General features: G+C 33.4%; 1 protein-coding gene across 8 annotated transcripts in view; it reads left to right on the top strand.

Moving 5' to 3' along the window:
- The window catches only part of kst (spectrin beta chain, non-erythrocytic 5 kst), a 218,465-nt gene that overhangs the window by 146,514 nt on the left and 57,686 nt on the right, over positions 1-14,265 (top strand). For 7 of the 8 annotated variants that reach the window (XM_071598512.1, XM_071598511.1, XM_071598509.1 and 4 more), the window contains exons 35-42: positions 3,238-3,324; positions 5,108-5,342; positions 6,803-6,976; positions 8,851-9,051; positions 10,685-10,837; positions 11,485-11,778; positions 12,295-12,481; positions 14,035-14,222. In XM_071598512.1, the coding sequence (XP_071454613.1) occupies positions 3,238-3,324; positions 5,108-5,342; positions 6,803-6,976; positions 8,851-9,051; positions 10,685-10,837; positions 11,485-11,778; positions 12,295-12,481; positions 14,035-14,222 (1,519 nt within the window). The remainder of the gene's footprint in view (positions 1-3,237; positions 3,325-5,107; positions 5,343-6,802; positions 6,977-8,850; positions 9,052-10,684; positions 10,838-11,484; positions 11,779-12,294; positions 12,482-14,034; positions 14,223-14,265) is intronic. The other variant, XM_071598510.1, reaches the window with a different exon arrangement.

Raw genomic sequence — 14,265 nt, 5'->3', positions numbered from 1 at the left:
TGCATGATTAGTAAATTCTAGCCATCAATTGAGGACATGATGGGGATTTCAGAGATATGGAGATGACCCTCTTTATTTCCTATAGTGCTGTACTTAGGTTACATGTTCAATGTAATTGTGATAGTACAAGAATTACTTTTTGTGAAAGTTGTGACAAAATAGTTTTCAAATTATAGTGTACAAAAATGGTTCAATGCCGATTTTATTTCTGGCTAGTAGAATTTACTTTTCTGGTAATTGCATATAAGGAAGCTACAAGGTTCTCTTCATAATAGAGGTGAATACAGTTGACTCTTAATTATCTGTGTTTGGATAATCCATTTTCAGATTAACCGCACTACTCTCTTCCCAACATGTTGAAATTTTAATAAAATTACAATCCTAAAGGTTAATAAATGCTTTGAAACTTTGATTAAAGCTATGAAAAATGCAAGTTTGAAATACCTTGACTTTCTCAAAAGATTTTGATTTCACAAAATCAAAAGTTGTCTGAAGTTGCTTTAATTGAAACATTTTTGAACTATCTGTACTTTCTTATTATCATTTCCCTCACATTCATTAACCCTGAGAATTCCATATTCTCCTTTAGGGGAGAAAATACATAGGTTTACTGTGCAACAAATAAGTCGTTAACTATTTACATTGCAGTAATTAAATTGGCATCATATGATGAATATGAATTTGCATCATCAATGATCCTTTTTAAAATTTGTTTTTTTGCCTTTGCCAGTCATTTGTTTTTTCTCAGTTACAATGAGGGGTTTAGCTTTTTAAAGACATTTGTTCCCATAAAAACTTAGTGATAGTTCTTTGTTATTGTGAAACTATAATTCCACCTTTATAACATGGCTAAAAACTGAAAAATTGTACTTAATAATAACACGAAATGAAAAGGGAGAGTTTCCATGTATGTCAGTTTATATCACAACCATATTTTCCACATATTTTGATTGTTCATGCTTCATCATGCATCGATTAGCACTGAAAAGCGATTGTTTTCTGTATTCATTATAAGGATTTTTCCCCTTTGTAAGTTACTTGATTACCTCAAATAGATGGGAATACTTGGAGTGAGAGTAGCTGGTCGAATGTTATTTCATCTCCCCCTATTTGCTGCAATAATCAAGAATATTGATACATTACACATTATTTTCAAAACTTCATAAATAGTTTTTAGCTTTCATACAATTTTAGAAAATTAAATGTGTGCTCTCTGATTGATGAAGAACCATCTATGTTTTCCATAATGAAAGGAGGTTGGTTGTTTAATACTCCCATTCTTTGCAAGTAGTAGTAAATTCAATGGTGAGATAAAATTCGAGTCAATAAGTGATGCCTTTAGAAAGCTTATACGACTGTTACAATACCCAAGATTGCTTTGTAAGTTTGCTACAAACAGTACGTGCTCAGCATAATGTGCTGGTCAATTGAATGGAGAAATTAGAATGATCTAAGCTTATGTTTTATGTCTTCATTCATTTTTTCCTTACAAATTTTGGTTCTTTTATAAATAATCTACAGACACCAGAACATTCCAAAATTGATGAGTTAAAAATGCAAATGAATATGAGTAGAAAAATTTGGAAATAGAAATTTTTATCAAAAGAATTGGCATTTTGGTAGGAGAATCCACAAGTGCATGCACTGATGAATTTTAATTTTTATTAATGATATGAATGGAGCAGTGATTTAAAAAAATTAAGTGAATCACCAAGTTGGCCCTGGACTTCATTTAAGGAGCATTACAAAACAGTCACTCAGAATTTTATGACATTAATAAAATATAGTTCTTCGCTGGACTCATGTTAATATCTTTTGTGTTTGTGAGATCGTGGTGGTGGCTGTTGTTAATTTGTTTGTCTGCAAAATTCATGGAATCCAGAGCACAAAAAAATATTGGACACAGTTATAACATGCGGTTGAATTGGTTGCATGTGTTTTTGCGTGTTACTCTTTCCTGTGAGAATAATTCTCTGCTTTAAAACACATCCACGTCCAGAGAACACGCAAAAATGTTCAAGGTAACAAGTTGAGTCTTAATATTTCCTGCAATGTCTTCAAATTCAATAATAAATAACTCAAAGTAAGCATGATTAATTGTAGCTTCCTTGTTTGCCCCTTTGAGATCCTTTGGTGTGATATTGAAATGCATGACATTTTTCATACCCCTTAAGAACAGTTATGCTGAATCCTTGTCTACAATGTGGTTTGTGTTGAGCATAGGTGGTGAGTGCAGGCTTTTGTTGTGCTATTAGTGCCAGCCTACATATATGTGCCTACTATCATTTCAAGTAATAAATTAATATTATACATAAATAGTCGATATAGCAAAAATGAGCAAAATAGTTATGGTAAATATTTATCAATAGAAATTTGCCTTTATCATTCATTTTTATGAGGTTTATGTGATCTTTAGTGTAAGATCCTGGAGTAGTTACTCAACTTCTTTGATTAGCTGATGGGCCACCTACATCTCAATGTTAAAATTCAATGAAAAGTCATGTTCTAATTAATTTTGCCCATCACCAGGGCCAGAATACTTTCACTTAATTATTATTATTAAATTAAAATAAAAGCCATCACCATGAGCTTAAATATTAAGCTCATGGTGAAATATGAACAGCTTTGACAAAGAGTTCATCCAACGTGTAGTCTCTTTGGGAATCAAATAACAGATGAAGCATTTTTGAGATCCTATTAAGTATATTAGTCACTAACAATAAACAAACATTATTCATTGTTGCTCCATTAAAAAATTTATTTTACATAAATAATACATCTATTAGTGAGCATATTTTAGTGGCAGGTAGGTATTTTGAGTTGAATATTTGTATTTAGTTCTCTGGAAACACTACCGTGTATAGCTGTGGATTTGAGATAACTGTTCTTTAAGGGTAGTGAGTGATTTGTGAGGTACTGGACTTCAGCCCTTGGTATTGTTGTATGTCTGTGTCTTTCTTGTATGCATTGTTCCTTGTTTCATAGACTTTGTCTCAAATGGTGTTAACCTGTCAGTCTAAGCTTTTGATAAAAGACACATCTTTCAAACAATTTCTGAGAAGCATTTCTAATTTTTAAAATTCCAACGAAGATAACCATCCTAAAAATACTTGAAAAAATTCTTTTCTGGTGATGGTTTTTCAACATGTTTAAAAAAGAAAGCAGTGATTTCAAGGGCTGATGGAATGGTAAGCATCTGTGGTGGTTTTGGGTGGTACTAATGGCTAACGTTTTCAGTGACGGTGTTAGAGGGGTGTCAAAGGATAAGGGTGGTGTGGTTGATGACCCCGTGGCTCAAGTGGCCCAGAGGCATCAAGAGATCTGGTAAGGGACATTTCTCTCTTTCTCTTTGCTCAATTCTGGTCTCTTTTGTTATCTTTACCCACTTCGCAAATCTCCCTATTACTCCCCTTAAATATCAATACATGCTATTTGAAATTACTTAAGATATATTATGAATCACTTTCAAAAGTTTCTTGCATTAAATAGCATACTTGAATCATTGCCAATTGACTGAATATGCCATCTCTATAATCATTGTGAATGGCTGTTTATGTATGACCTGAAGTGCATAATGATGTTAAGTATATGTAAAAAGATGAGAATGAAGTATAGCTTTAATTTGACTGCTTTTAGGTTTATTTTTGCTGTGCTAGATTTTTATTTTGCTGGTAAATTATGTGTTCATTTGCAGGTGTTGTTAATTTGTATTGGATAGTTCATAAAATAATGATAATTTGTTGATAAATCCATAATGGAGGTTGCTTAGGTGTTATTTTTAAGCAAGTGGATTCTTTGAATGTGTAGTACTAAAATCATTTTGTTTTTTTTTCTTTTGAATAAATATTGCTTTTTCAAAGTAATTTTATTTAAAACGAAATTGAGTAAAAAATGGTAGTTAGTATGAGTGGAAATACCTTAATGTCTTGGTGCTTGAGTTTTTTAATTAATGCATTTCACTTAGTGTTTACCAAATACCTTTTTATCCCAAAATTCTTCAGCTTTATATTATTTATAAGAAACTTTTTCTAACTTTCAATTCTTTTTTATAATAATATATACAATATTCAGGTTATAAAAATCAGTAATATATATTTTTGAGAATTTAATTTCTGTCAGCATTAAAAAGTTGGGATCAGTTCAAATGGTCCCTTACTGGCCTTTGGATTTGCAGAAAATCAAAGATTGAAGTCTGCCAAGTAAACAGAAAGGATTGAAAAACTTGTCCAGAAAAATATTGAAGTTTCACCAATTTCATGTAGTGATCTTGTACTCTTGTGGTGCAACCAATGTACTTTGAAGCTGTGAAATGATGTTCTATATGCTGAGAATTAAAACACAATTTGTGACAACATTTCCATTTAAATTAAAAGAAGCACTCATTCTGTGTTTATTAGATGGGAAGCAATGCATGGTTAAAGACATTCTCAATTGGCTTTAAGTATATCAAATTTTATTAGTGAGCTGGAAGTATTCATTCCTTTAGATTCTAAATATAGATGGGTTGATTGTGAGTTTTCTGTTAGGACATGTAACTTCTATTGGTACAAAATGTCAAAGATTGCAACTGCTTACGAAGTATTTAAACATTTTACGTGTATTTATCATGTTAGTTATGGCAGAGATGAGATATTTTATATTAACATGCCCTTTAAAGCAATCATTAATAGCACTGGACTTCTCACCTCAATGTGTTGGTATTGTGCGAGGACATTATCACAATTATGCAAGTATCCTTATCACAATTATGCAAGTATCCTTACCACAATTATGCAAGTATCCTACCTTAGGAATTTGAATGTAAATTATTTCTTAAATATGCCATTTTTAGTTACATTTGACAATTCTATTGCACTTGATGTGCTTGAACTTTGATTTGTTGCATTAAATGCTAATGGTAATGAGTTTTCATTCAACTCTATTGACCTCATATTTAGTGTTAATTTTTTTCAAATTTCACTTTTAGCTGTTCATAATGTTGATTTGTGTACAATGAATCTTCAATTAAAATGGTATTTGAGAAGGACATAGACGTATGATGACCTGGGAGGCCTAGGAAATTGCCATTAGTCTGTTTTAAATAAGAATATCAATCATCATTCAACAGGAATCGTTGGAAGCACTTACAAAACTTAATAGAGAACAGAGAGAGAAGGCTACATGCAGCAGGAGAGATCCATAGGTTTCACAGGGATGCTGCTGAAGCTTTATCCCGAATACAAGAAAAATCTGCTGCTCTTCCTGAAGATAGTTTAGGAAGGGACCTTCATTCAGTTCTTGCACTAATTCGTCGTCATGAAGGCTTTGAGAATGACCTAGTTGCCCTTGAAGCCCAACTGCAGGTATGTGTCAAAAATATTATTGTATTCTTAGCAGATAATTTTTCCTATAAACTTGGAATGTAATTGTTTCTAAGGTTACCAATGAAATTCATTTAGAGTTAAAGTGGGCGATCAAAAAGTGATGTGGATGCATTATTTTTACGTTTTGTAATTTCTTCCAGCTGTAATAATGTGACTCATGCAAGTGCATTAGACTGACTGAAGAGTGGTCCCTAAACTTTTTCACCATCATAATAATGGTAGTGTTGATTATCCATGGTAATTTAGGGTGGGCACCGGTGGGTAATTGAAAATGGTATATAATCAGTTACTCATATACTTGGCCTATTACCATGCAATTATTAGTGACATACTGTACCTTGAATGCAATTTATAGTGATTAATCTAGTGTGTACATGGTTTGTATGAAAAGTATCGGGAGAAATGCCGGAGAAATAGATACATTTCAAATATTGCTAAAATGCCTCAAGATTGTTGGAAGTACCACCTATGAGCATTGACACACTTCTGCTAGCAGCTTCTCCACAATCCAAAGGCTCCCTGGTTGGTGGATTCCAGAAGGTCATTAAGCTTCTTTGACAGAACTTAGGGTCCCATGGTAGTGTCCTTTGAGGGAGGATTTCAATTTTGGAAATAGTCTGCTTGTGCCAAATTGGGACTGTAAGGGGGTTTAGGAATCATTGCCAATCCCCTAAGGAAAAGGAACTGGCCTCATTAATCTGATGTAAGAATTTCACCTATGATCGGTGGTAGTACTATGTGAGCCCACCTTCACCTATCAAGCCAATCTTATGGTTGAAAACTTTGGTTGATAGTTATTTCTAATGATGAAGAAAATTATAAATAATTCCATGATACAATGAATTCTATATTCCATTTGAAAAATTTTGCATAGTTAAAATTGCTGCTAGTTGTTCATTTTCAGTTCCTATTTCTCATCATCATACAGATAAATCAAGCAGTGGTAATTTATGCATTAGTTGTACTGTCAACATTCATGAAATAACATTTCCCTTTACGCGAGTCAGGCAGTATTTTATTTAACCCATCTGCATTTTTCTCCCAGAAGTAGAGTTAGTGGTATCCCTCTGGGAATGCCCCTTGCTGGGGCCAATCGATAATCCATCCATAATAGAACATAAGATAATCAGTGCTCTGCTATAGTTTTAGAGTGGCATTTGACCAACCTCAGTGGTGGTAGGGTAACATCCATTCATAACATGCCAGTGGTTGCGGATTTGATTCCTGCATAAGTGGATTTTCCCTCACCTTGGATGTTTCCAGTTGCCCTTGTTGTTATTTTATGTTTATAGTTTGATGTAAAAGGTTAAAACTTGGCTATTTTCAGATAGGTACTAAATAAATAATGTGTGACATAAATGGGAGCAGAAATTTTATACTTAAATTCAAATCAACCTTGAATTTCTCCAACTTTATGAATTCCTCCAAATTTTGCATAGATCCTCGTGGAAGATTCAGCCAGACTACAGGCTCAGTATCCTGGAAATAATGCTGTTCAAATTGCTGAGAGACAGGCTGTTGTGGTGGCTGCATGGAATGACTTGCAGGAGCGCTCTGCAAAGAGAAAGGAGGATCTGCAAGCCAGTTGTGACTTTCAGAAATTTTTAACAGAGGTGAGTACCACTCATCAATTAAGAGTTGGCACTTATTGATTTAAAAGAAACTGTGGGAGATGTCACAGCAGTACCATTAATGGATTGTATAATGGAGGAAAGGAAAGTAAGAAGAATGGACACATTCGAAAAATTAGAGATTAAGAAGAAGTATTGAAAGGGAAAGCTTGTTAACCAAATCCTTTTTCTCTTCCCGACCCCTTCCTTGATATTTCCCTCAAACTAACTCATTAGCGTCCCTTAACCTGAACATTCCTCCACCACCTTACTACATTCACCAAGCTTACCCCTCACCCTCTTCCTCCTGGGTCCTTCCTATACATACCTGTGGAGGCCACACTTCCCCAATATATTACACTTAAAATAACAAACTGAGTAGCTTCAGGCGTGATGTGGTGGAAATTGAACACAATGACTAACTGATCATAGCACTTTTCCACTTGATAAAATTTTCATTTTACGACCGGGTTTTGATGTATTACATCATCAACCTGATGATGATGTAATACATCGAAACCCGGTCGTAAAATAAAAATTTTACCAAGGAGAAAAGTGCTACAATCAGTTATTCATCATGCTTAAAATAGTTTGAATACATCAGTGAATTGCAGTAATAGAGTGAAATATATCTTACTTCTAGCTAAATAGCTATGTTTAGCAATCGAAACAATGATTTTCAAAGTCTGGCTCTGACTTCGCTCAAAGTTTGTAAACAGTCTTTATTAAACTAACTAATTATTCCGCTACTATCTCTATCCTAAGATATGAGATAATGTGCATATTTACTTATTTTGTTTGGAACGTGAACAAATATTCTTGCAAATTTATTCACTGTAGAATTCATTCATTTGCATGAATATCAGCTTAAATTAAATGATTTAAAACCTCAAAGCAGTATACCAAGAGAGTGAATATGTACAGTTAATATAATTGGCTGTCAATGAAGTGCAAAATCTTCCTCCCTGCTGCCACTGGGATTAAGTTGTATAACATGGTAATGAGAAGTATTCCATATTGGAGACATGAACAAGGCACTGAATCAGAAAGAAAAATTGAGATTACGTGAAAAAATTGAAATGCAAAGCAGTGAGCTTGTTTAAAAAAAATGATAAGCTATGCCAAAGTTGCTAACACATTTATAGTAATTTGAAAAAAAAGCTATTTCAGTCAATTTAACATTCACATGTTTGTATATAAAATACAAACTGAACTCTGATAAAATGAATGGATTTATCATTGATGGAAAAAAATTAGTGAAATGATCATCGTTTGTAGTAGAAGTTTTAAGGGAGGCTAATGATAGCTGAGGTCATTTGCATCATTAGGGATGAGTGGGAATGAAGGAAAGGTGGAGAGAAACCCAGCGTTGGCATTAGCCTATTCCAATCCAAAGGCACCAAGGAATCTGCTGTTTAATGTCTCATCTGACAGATGGCGTACTTATTCAAAGTGCTCTCCATAAAGCATCTCAATTAGGGATCGGGATGCCTCTGAAAAAGATGTTGACTCCAGGATTCAAACCTGGGCCCTCTGGGTGGGAAGCCAGTATGTTAGCCATCACACCAGCTTGATCCCCATCATCATTTGTGATGTAGTGCCAGTCATAATACTTGCTATTCACTCTTTGAATAGTTGGTCTTTCCTGTATTTTAGGGTGTCACTCGTGGCCAGGCGGCTAAATATGAATGTGATATAATGGAAAAATACATGATTTGCTACAATAATTATCATTTGATGTTAGGGTTACTATTTGATTTGTTGGGAAAGATTTGGTTCAGTTCAACTCTTGCGTTTATACAGATATATTTCCTCTTTAATGCTTTTCTCTGTATTTATCTATTTTTGTTTATTTTATAATGCTATTTCATTGGTAGGTGAGAGATTTGAGCAGCTGGGCTACTGGCCTGCGTGCTTCCATGCTGACTGAGGAGAGAGTAAGAGATGCAGCTAGTGCTCAGGCTCTGAAGATGGAACATGAAGCTTTGAAAGCAGAAATTGAGGCTCGAGAGGAGTTATTTCATTCTGCTGTTGCATCAGGAGAAACCATGGTCCAAGGAATGCATTATGCTTCAAAGGTAAGTTTAATGAAGTTAAGCTCATGTAAAATAAGGAAATTAATGATTTTGTGAGACTAAGAATAATTAAGACTTAACTGGCCTCTGTGGCATTGGGATAATGCCCCCACCTGACAACCCAGATGATTGGCAGGTGAGGGTTTGATTGATATAGGGTTTGATTGATAGAGGGTTTGATTGATAGAGGGTTTGATTGATAGAGGGTTTGATTGATAGAGGGTTTGATTGATAGAGGGTTTGATTGATAGATGGTTTGATTGATAGAGGGTTTGATTGATAGAGGGTTTGATTGATAGAGGGTTTGATTGATAGATGGTTTGATTGATAGATGGTTTGATTGATATAGGGTTTGATTTGCACATAGGTGGATTTTTTTCCACTTAGGGCTTGATGTTAACGGTTTTCTTTTTTATTATTTATTGTTTATATTCTGATGTAAAAGACTGGAACTGTACTATTGTCGGATTAGTGCTACGTAAAAAATAAATCGATGCATAGGAATAATTTAATAAGTGTACATATGTATGTACCTTGCAAGTCATTCCATTTTGGAGTGGGTGCTACCATAAAGATTGTTTTGTCAGTTTACAAATGGAAACTAATCTTTTCTTTATAATTTTTTCCATTCACTCATATCCTTGAGCATTCATTTTGACATGTCCCATATATACATCATTTCATGCATGGTCTCTGTTCTTGAAACATCTAAAACCCCTTGCCTCAAAAATCTCTGCAGGCACACTTATCCATGATTTTCTAAATCTACCTCTTTCTCTTAAACGATTACTCATATATATATGCGGTGATTCAACTCATCTATTCTCTTAAAATGACCAAATCAACATAGTACACTTCTTTCTCATGTCTATAACTAATCATTTAATTTAAATTTTTTCATGAACCACTAATTTTTCTCCAATTTTTACCACAAATATACCCTCAGTATCCCATACCTATTATTTGATATCCATGGTTATATCTAAGATTGCATACACAATTCTCACTCGCATCTAGAGGTATGGGGAGGAGAACACACTCATATACTGCTTTTATTTGCATATAAAAACATTCATTCATGGTATACTCCATTATTACGTATTATTTTTCTGCCTGCATTCACATTCCTTGTAATATCTTCATATATGCTATATTTTTCATACATTCTGCAAAAGCATACAAAATCATCTAATATTTTCATTGTTTTGCTGATTACCATTGCGATGCAATCATCTTTATACTTCCATTATCATGATGGTATAAATCAATTTTTAAATTTACATGTGAATTATGAGTAGAATATTCATTGCAAAATATTAGAACAGTGCTTTTCAATCAGTCCAATGCCAATTCACTATTTTATTTTGCAGAATTGTGTTATCTATTTGCTCAGTGCTAATTAATCAGATTAAATAGTGCTCTAATAATTAATAAGGTGATCATCACTGTGTAGATTTTGGTGAATTGAAACTTTTTAAGTTGCAATTTTTTAATGTAAGAAATGGCATGTTATAAAAACTAGCAATGGCTCACTGATTTTTGAGAATGTTAAATGTTTTTGGTGGTAGGGAAGTAAATTTCTGAAATGTAACCTGTATCCTGCAAATTTCTGATTCGATTATTTGTTATAAACCAGGAAATAGAAGACAGATTTACTGCTCTTCTGAATGAGAGACAACAGCTGCATGCAGCATGGCAGCACAAGAAGGTTTATTTGGACCAGCTGATTGATCTTCACTTTTTCCTGAGGGATGCAAAGCAAATGGATGCTTTAAGTAGCACACAAGAGGTATACTAATATGTTCACATTGTCTTGCGAAGCCATATTTGAAATATATACCTCAGTTGAATATATTTGAGTTTGAATATTGGTTATTTTTACTTGATGGCCTGATTTTCCAACTGATGAATCCTATATTATACTCTAGTAATATTGACAGATGACTAATTATAGTTATTCACGTGGGTGTTTGTTAATGCAAAAATGAATTAAATTGTAAAATATTGACTTAACTTGTTGAAAATGTGAAGTTTTGTTTACAGATTGTTGAAAAGGATAAATATGCTACAGAAAGGAAAGCTCTCCATGCATATTTGTTTGTTCAGCTACCTTTATAAGTATTATGCTTGTATAGATTCGTCTTCAAAATGAAATATAAAATTTTTAATTGTGATTAAACTATGATTGTACCATGCCGATTTTCTTACAAACATTTTGTTATTCCTGATATTTTTTCATAATCATAAAGACTGTTGAAATGCCTTTTTATTCTAATTATGGAATATTTGTACTGGTTTAGTCAAATTCTATTTTTAGAAGTTGAAAGTTTTTCTTGAAGAAAAAGGTGTGTAAATTGCATAAGTTATCCATTTAAATGTTTAAGTTAAAAAAAGTTACTGGCCAGAGCATAATAGGTACTTGATTATCACACCTAGGTTGCCCTTACAAGTGTTGACCTGGGAACTACTGTGGAGGAAGTTAGTGCACAGCTTCGAAGGCATGAAGCTTTTGGTAAACTTTTGAGAACCAAAGGTGAGGAGAGGGAAAATGATCTCAGCAAGCATGGGGAGAAGCTGCTAAAACAAGGTCACTTTGATAAGGATAGGATAGCTGAGCGGTTGGAATCTGCTTTGAAAAGACGTGACAAAGTGAGAGAGCTTTGGTATGCACGAAGGAGAGCCCTTGATGAGGCCTTACTCTATGCTCAATTTGTGCGGGATGTCGGTGAGGTATGTCAATATTTGAGGTTTTTATGGAATTATAGAAAGCTATTTTATTCTAACTTAGTTTTTAATTTAGACATGACATTAATTGGGTGAATAATTTAGAGATACATGATGCTGCATAAATCAAGTGTCATATTAAAATTAATTTTTTGCATGGAAGAAAGATTATTTCAATAGGATTAATGTTACGTGAAACTCATAAATTTTGATTCAGAATCTATATTTGACACCTAGTCTAATGTTATTTGTTGTTTCTCACTGTTCAATTTGTCTAAAACCGATTTCTTTTCTATATCTACTTTTTTCCCTTCTGCTAAGTGTTTTAATTGACAATTCTATTTTGTATCTGTGCCTGCACATTTTAGTGCTCATCTCACAAATGATAAATTGCCCATAGTTTTTGAAGAAATAGGGAATTTGTGAATAATTCAATATAATAGCTGGACCTCAATTGTACAGATATTTTTATTCAGATTTTTACTTTCTCTTTCCTCTTAAATGTAAATTTGATCATTATAGGCAGAATCTTGGATTGGTGAAAAAGCAAAGAAATTGGCTGCTTCAGTTGGAAGACTTGGTGATGGAAAATCAGGAAGTGAGTCAGAAGACACTTTAGAAGAGAAAGTGAAGAAGTTGCAAAAACATCAGGCATTCCAAGCTGAGTTAGTCGCTAATACCAAGGGGATTGAAGAAATAAAAAAGAAAGGTTTGCAATATACATATCTAAAATTAGGAATTTGAATAAAATTAGGATATGTTGAATAATCTGTTGAAATAGATATCTGGAGATCTATAGTATGTCAGCTAGATGAAACACAGTAAATTCTCATTAAGAAAGGAAAAAATGGCTTAAGGAATACCTAATTTTCCTGGTGATATGGTCAGAATTTCTCAATTTATTTTATGGTTATGACTTATGCTCCCTTTTGGGATTGAAAATGTGTTGAAAAGTATACATTAAGTTTAATTTCAATTCAGATTTTCGTCCTACTTAGGAATTTTTTATAGTACAGAAGGACATTTGATTCAACCAAATCAGACCAAATCAAATCAATTTATTAGAAAAAATACTAAATTCAGTTGTATTCCTATTTCAAAATTCTGTTCATTAGAAATAAGATGTGCAGTTTAGTCCTTGAGGGATTTTTTTTAGTTGTTTCTATTATGAAGTTTTTATCATGCTCTTAATTCATCTCATATCTGTCATTGCATGATACCCATGCTTAAGTTTATATTCAAGCCTGTGATCTTGAAGCTACCTGTTGAGTCTTCCAGAACTAATTGCATTGGAAACCATTACAATTGAATGTATCATAATTGATTACATAAATATTAAATTTAGGAAAGAAACTTAAAAAGTTGGTAATTCTTCATTGATACCATTAAATGAATGCAAATGATAAAGCTGGGCAAAAATACTGCACCAAACAGGGAATAATGGTGAATGCATTTTCACAATAACATTTGATGGCTGTGGCATTTTCCTCTATAATTACATTCAATTTACAAGTTTATTTAGCTTTGGAACATGCAAAATCTCTATCAAAAATATATTTGTTCGTATACTTGTAATTTTTTCATTTTATTGAGTATGATTTCATGTATATTTTATGCTATAGTTATGATTTCTTTAAGTAGTACTAGTAGCAGCTGATATTAGGGAAGGTAACCAATGGCTGACATTATTTGTGCCATTAAGGATAGTTGGGTACTTTGGTAGGAGTAATATATTCAGAGAATTAGGGAAGGTTAGAGAGAAACCTGGCATGAGTATTAGCCTACTGCTGATGAGAGGCACCAAGGGTCTTCAGTGATATGTCCCATCCAAAAGATGCCATGCTCCACTTGAAGTGCTCTCCAGAAAGCAACCCTGGTAGGAATTGGGATATCCCTGAAAAATTCTGGTACCTCGGTGGGATTAGAACCCGGGCCCTGTGGTTGGGAAGCCATTTAGTTTTTTATGTAATATTTTGTATTGTATCAGTAGAAAATCGTTATTGTGTCTGAAAGTTTGAACACAGAAAGAGTATTTGGATGAATACTTGAAAAGAATACTTAATAATTATCAACTTTTTCTCTTCATAGGGGGGTAATCATGTTGAGTGTTCATGACATACTGTAGTTCGTGAAAATTAATTTACATCATTAAGCATACAAGGTGGCAATCCACTATTTTTTGATCCTATTTGTTATATTTTCCTGGATCCAACTCAAAGAAGGTAGTTTTCTAATTGCAAATTGATGTAATTTCTATTTCAGGAGAAAAGTTAATTGAAGGTAAACACAGAGCTTCCCGTGAAATAAGAGCACAACTTGAAAACATGTTGGGCTTATGGCGACGGCTCCAGCAGGATTCTGACAACTGTGGACGAGGTTTGGAAGAAGCTCAAGACATTCTTGAGTTCAACAATCAAGTTGAACAAGTAGAGGCATGGATTAGAGACAAGGTATGATACATTTTAGATCTTAAATTTGTAAAAATATTGTGAA

This window comes from Hetaerina americana, unplaced genomic scaffold, assembly GCF_022747635.1.
Source record: "Hetaerina americana unplaced genomic scaffold, ioHetAmer1.1.p SCAF_10, whole genome shotgun sequence".
In the NCBI taxonomy this organism is placed as follows: Eukaryota; Metazoa; Arthropoda; class Insecta; order Odonata; family Calopterygidae; genus Hetaerina; species Hetaerina americana.
The sequence above is the reverse complement of the archived record's forward strand: the minus strand, read 5'-3'. Positions and strand labels throughout refer to the sequence as shown.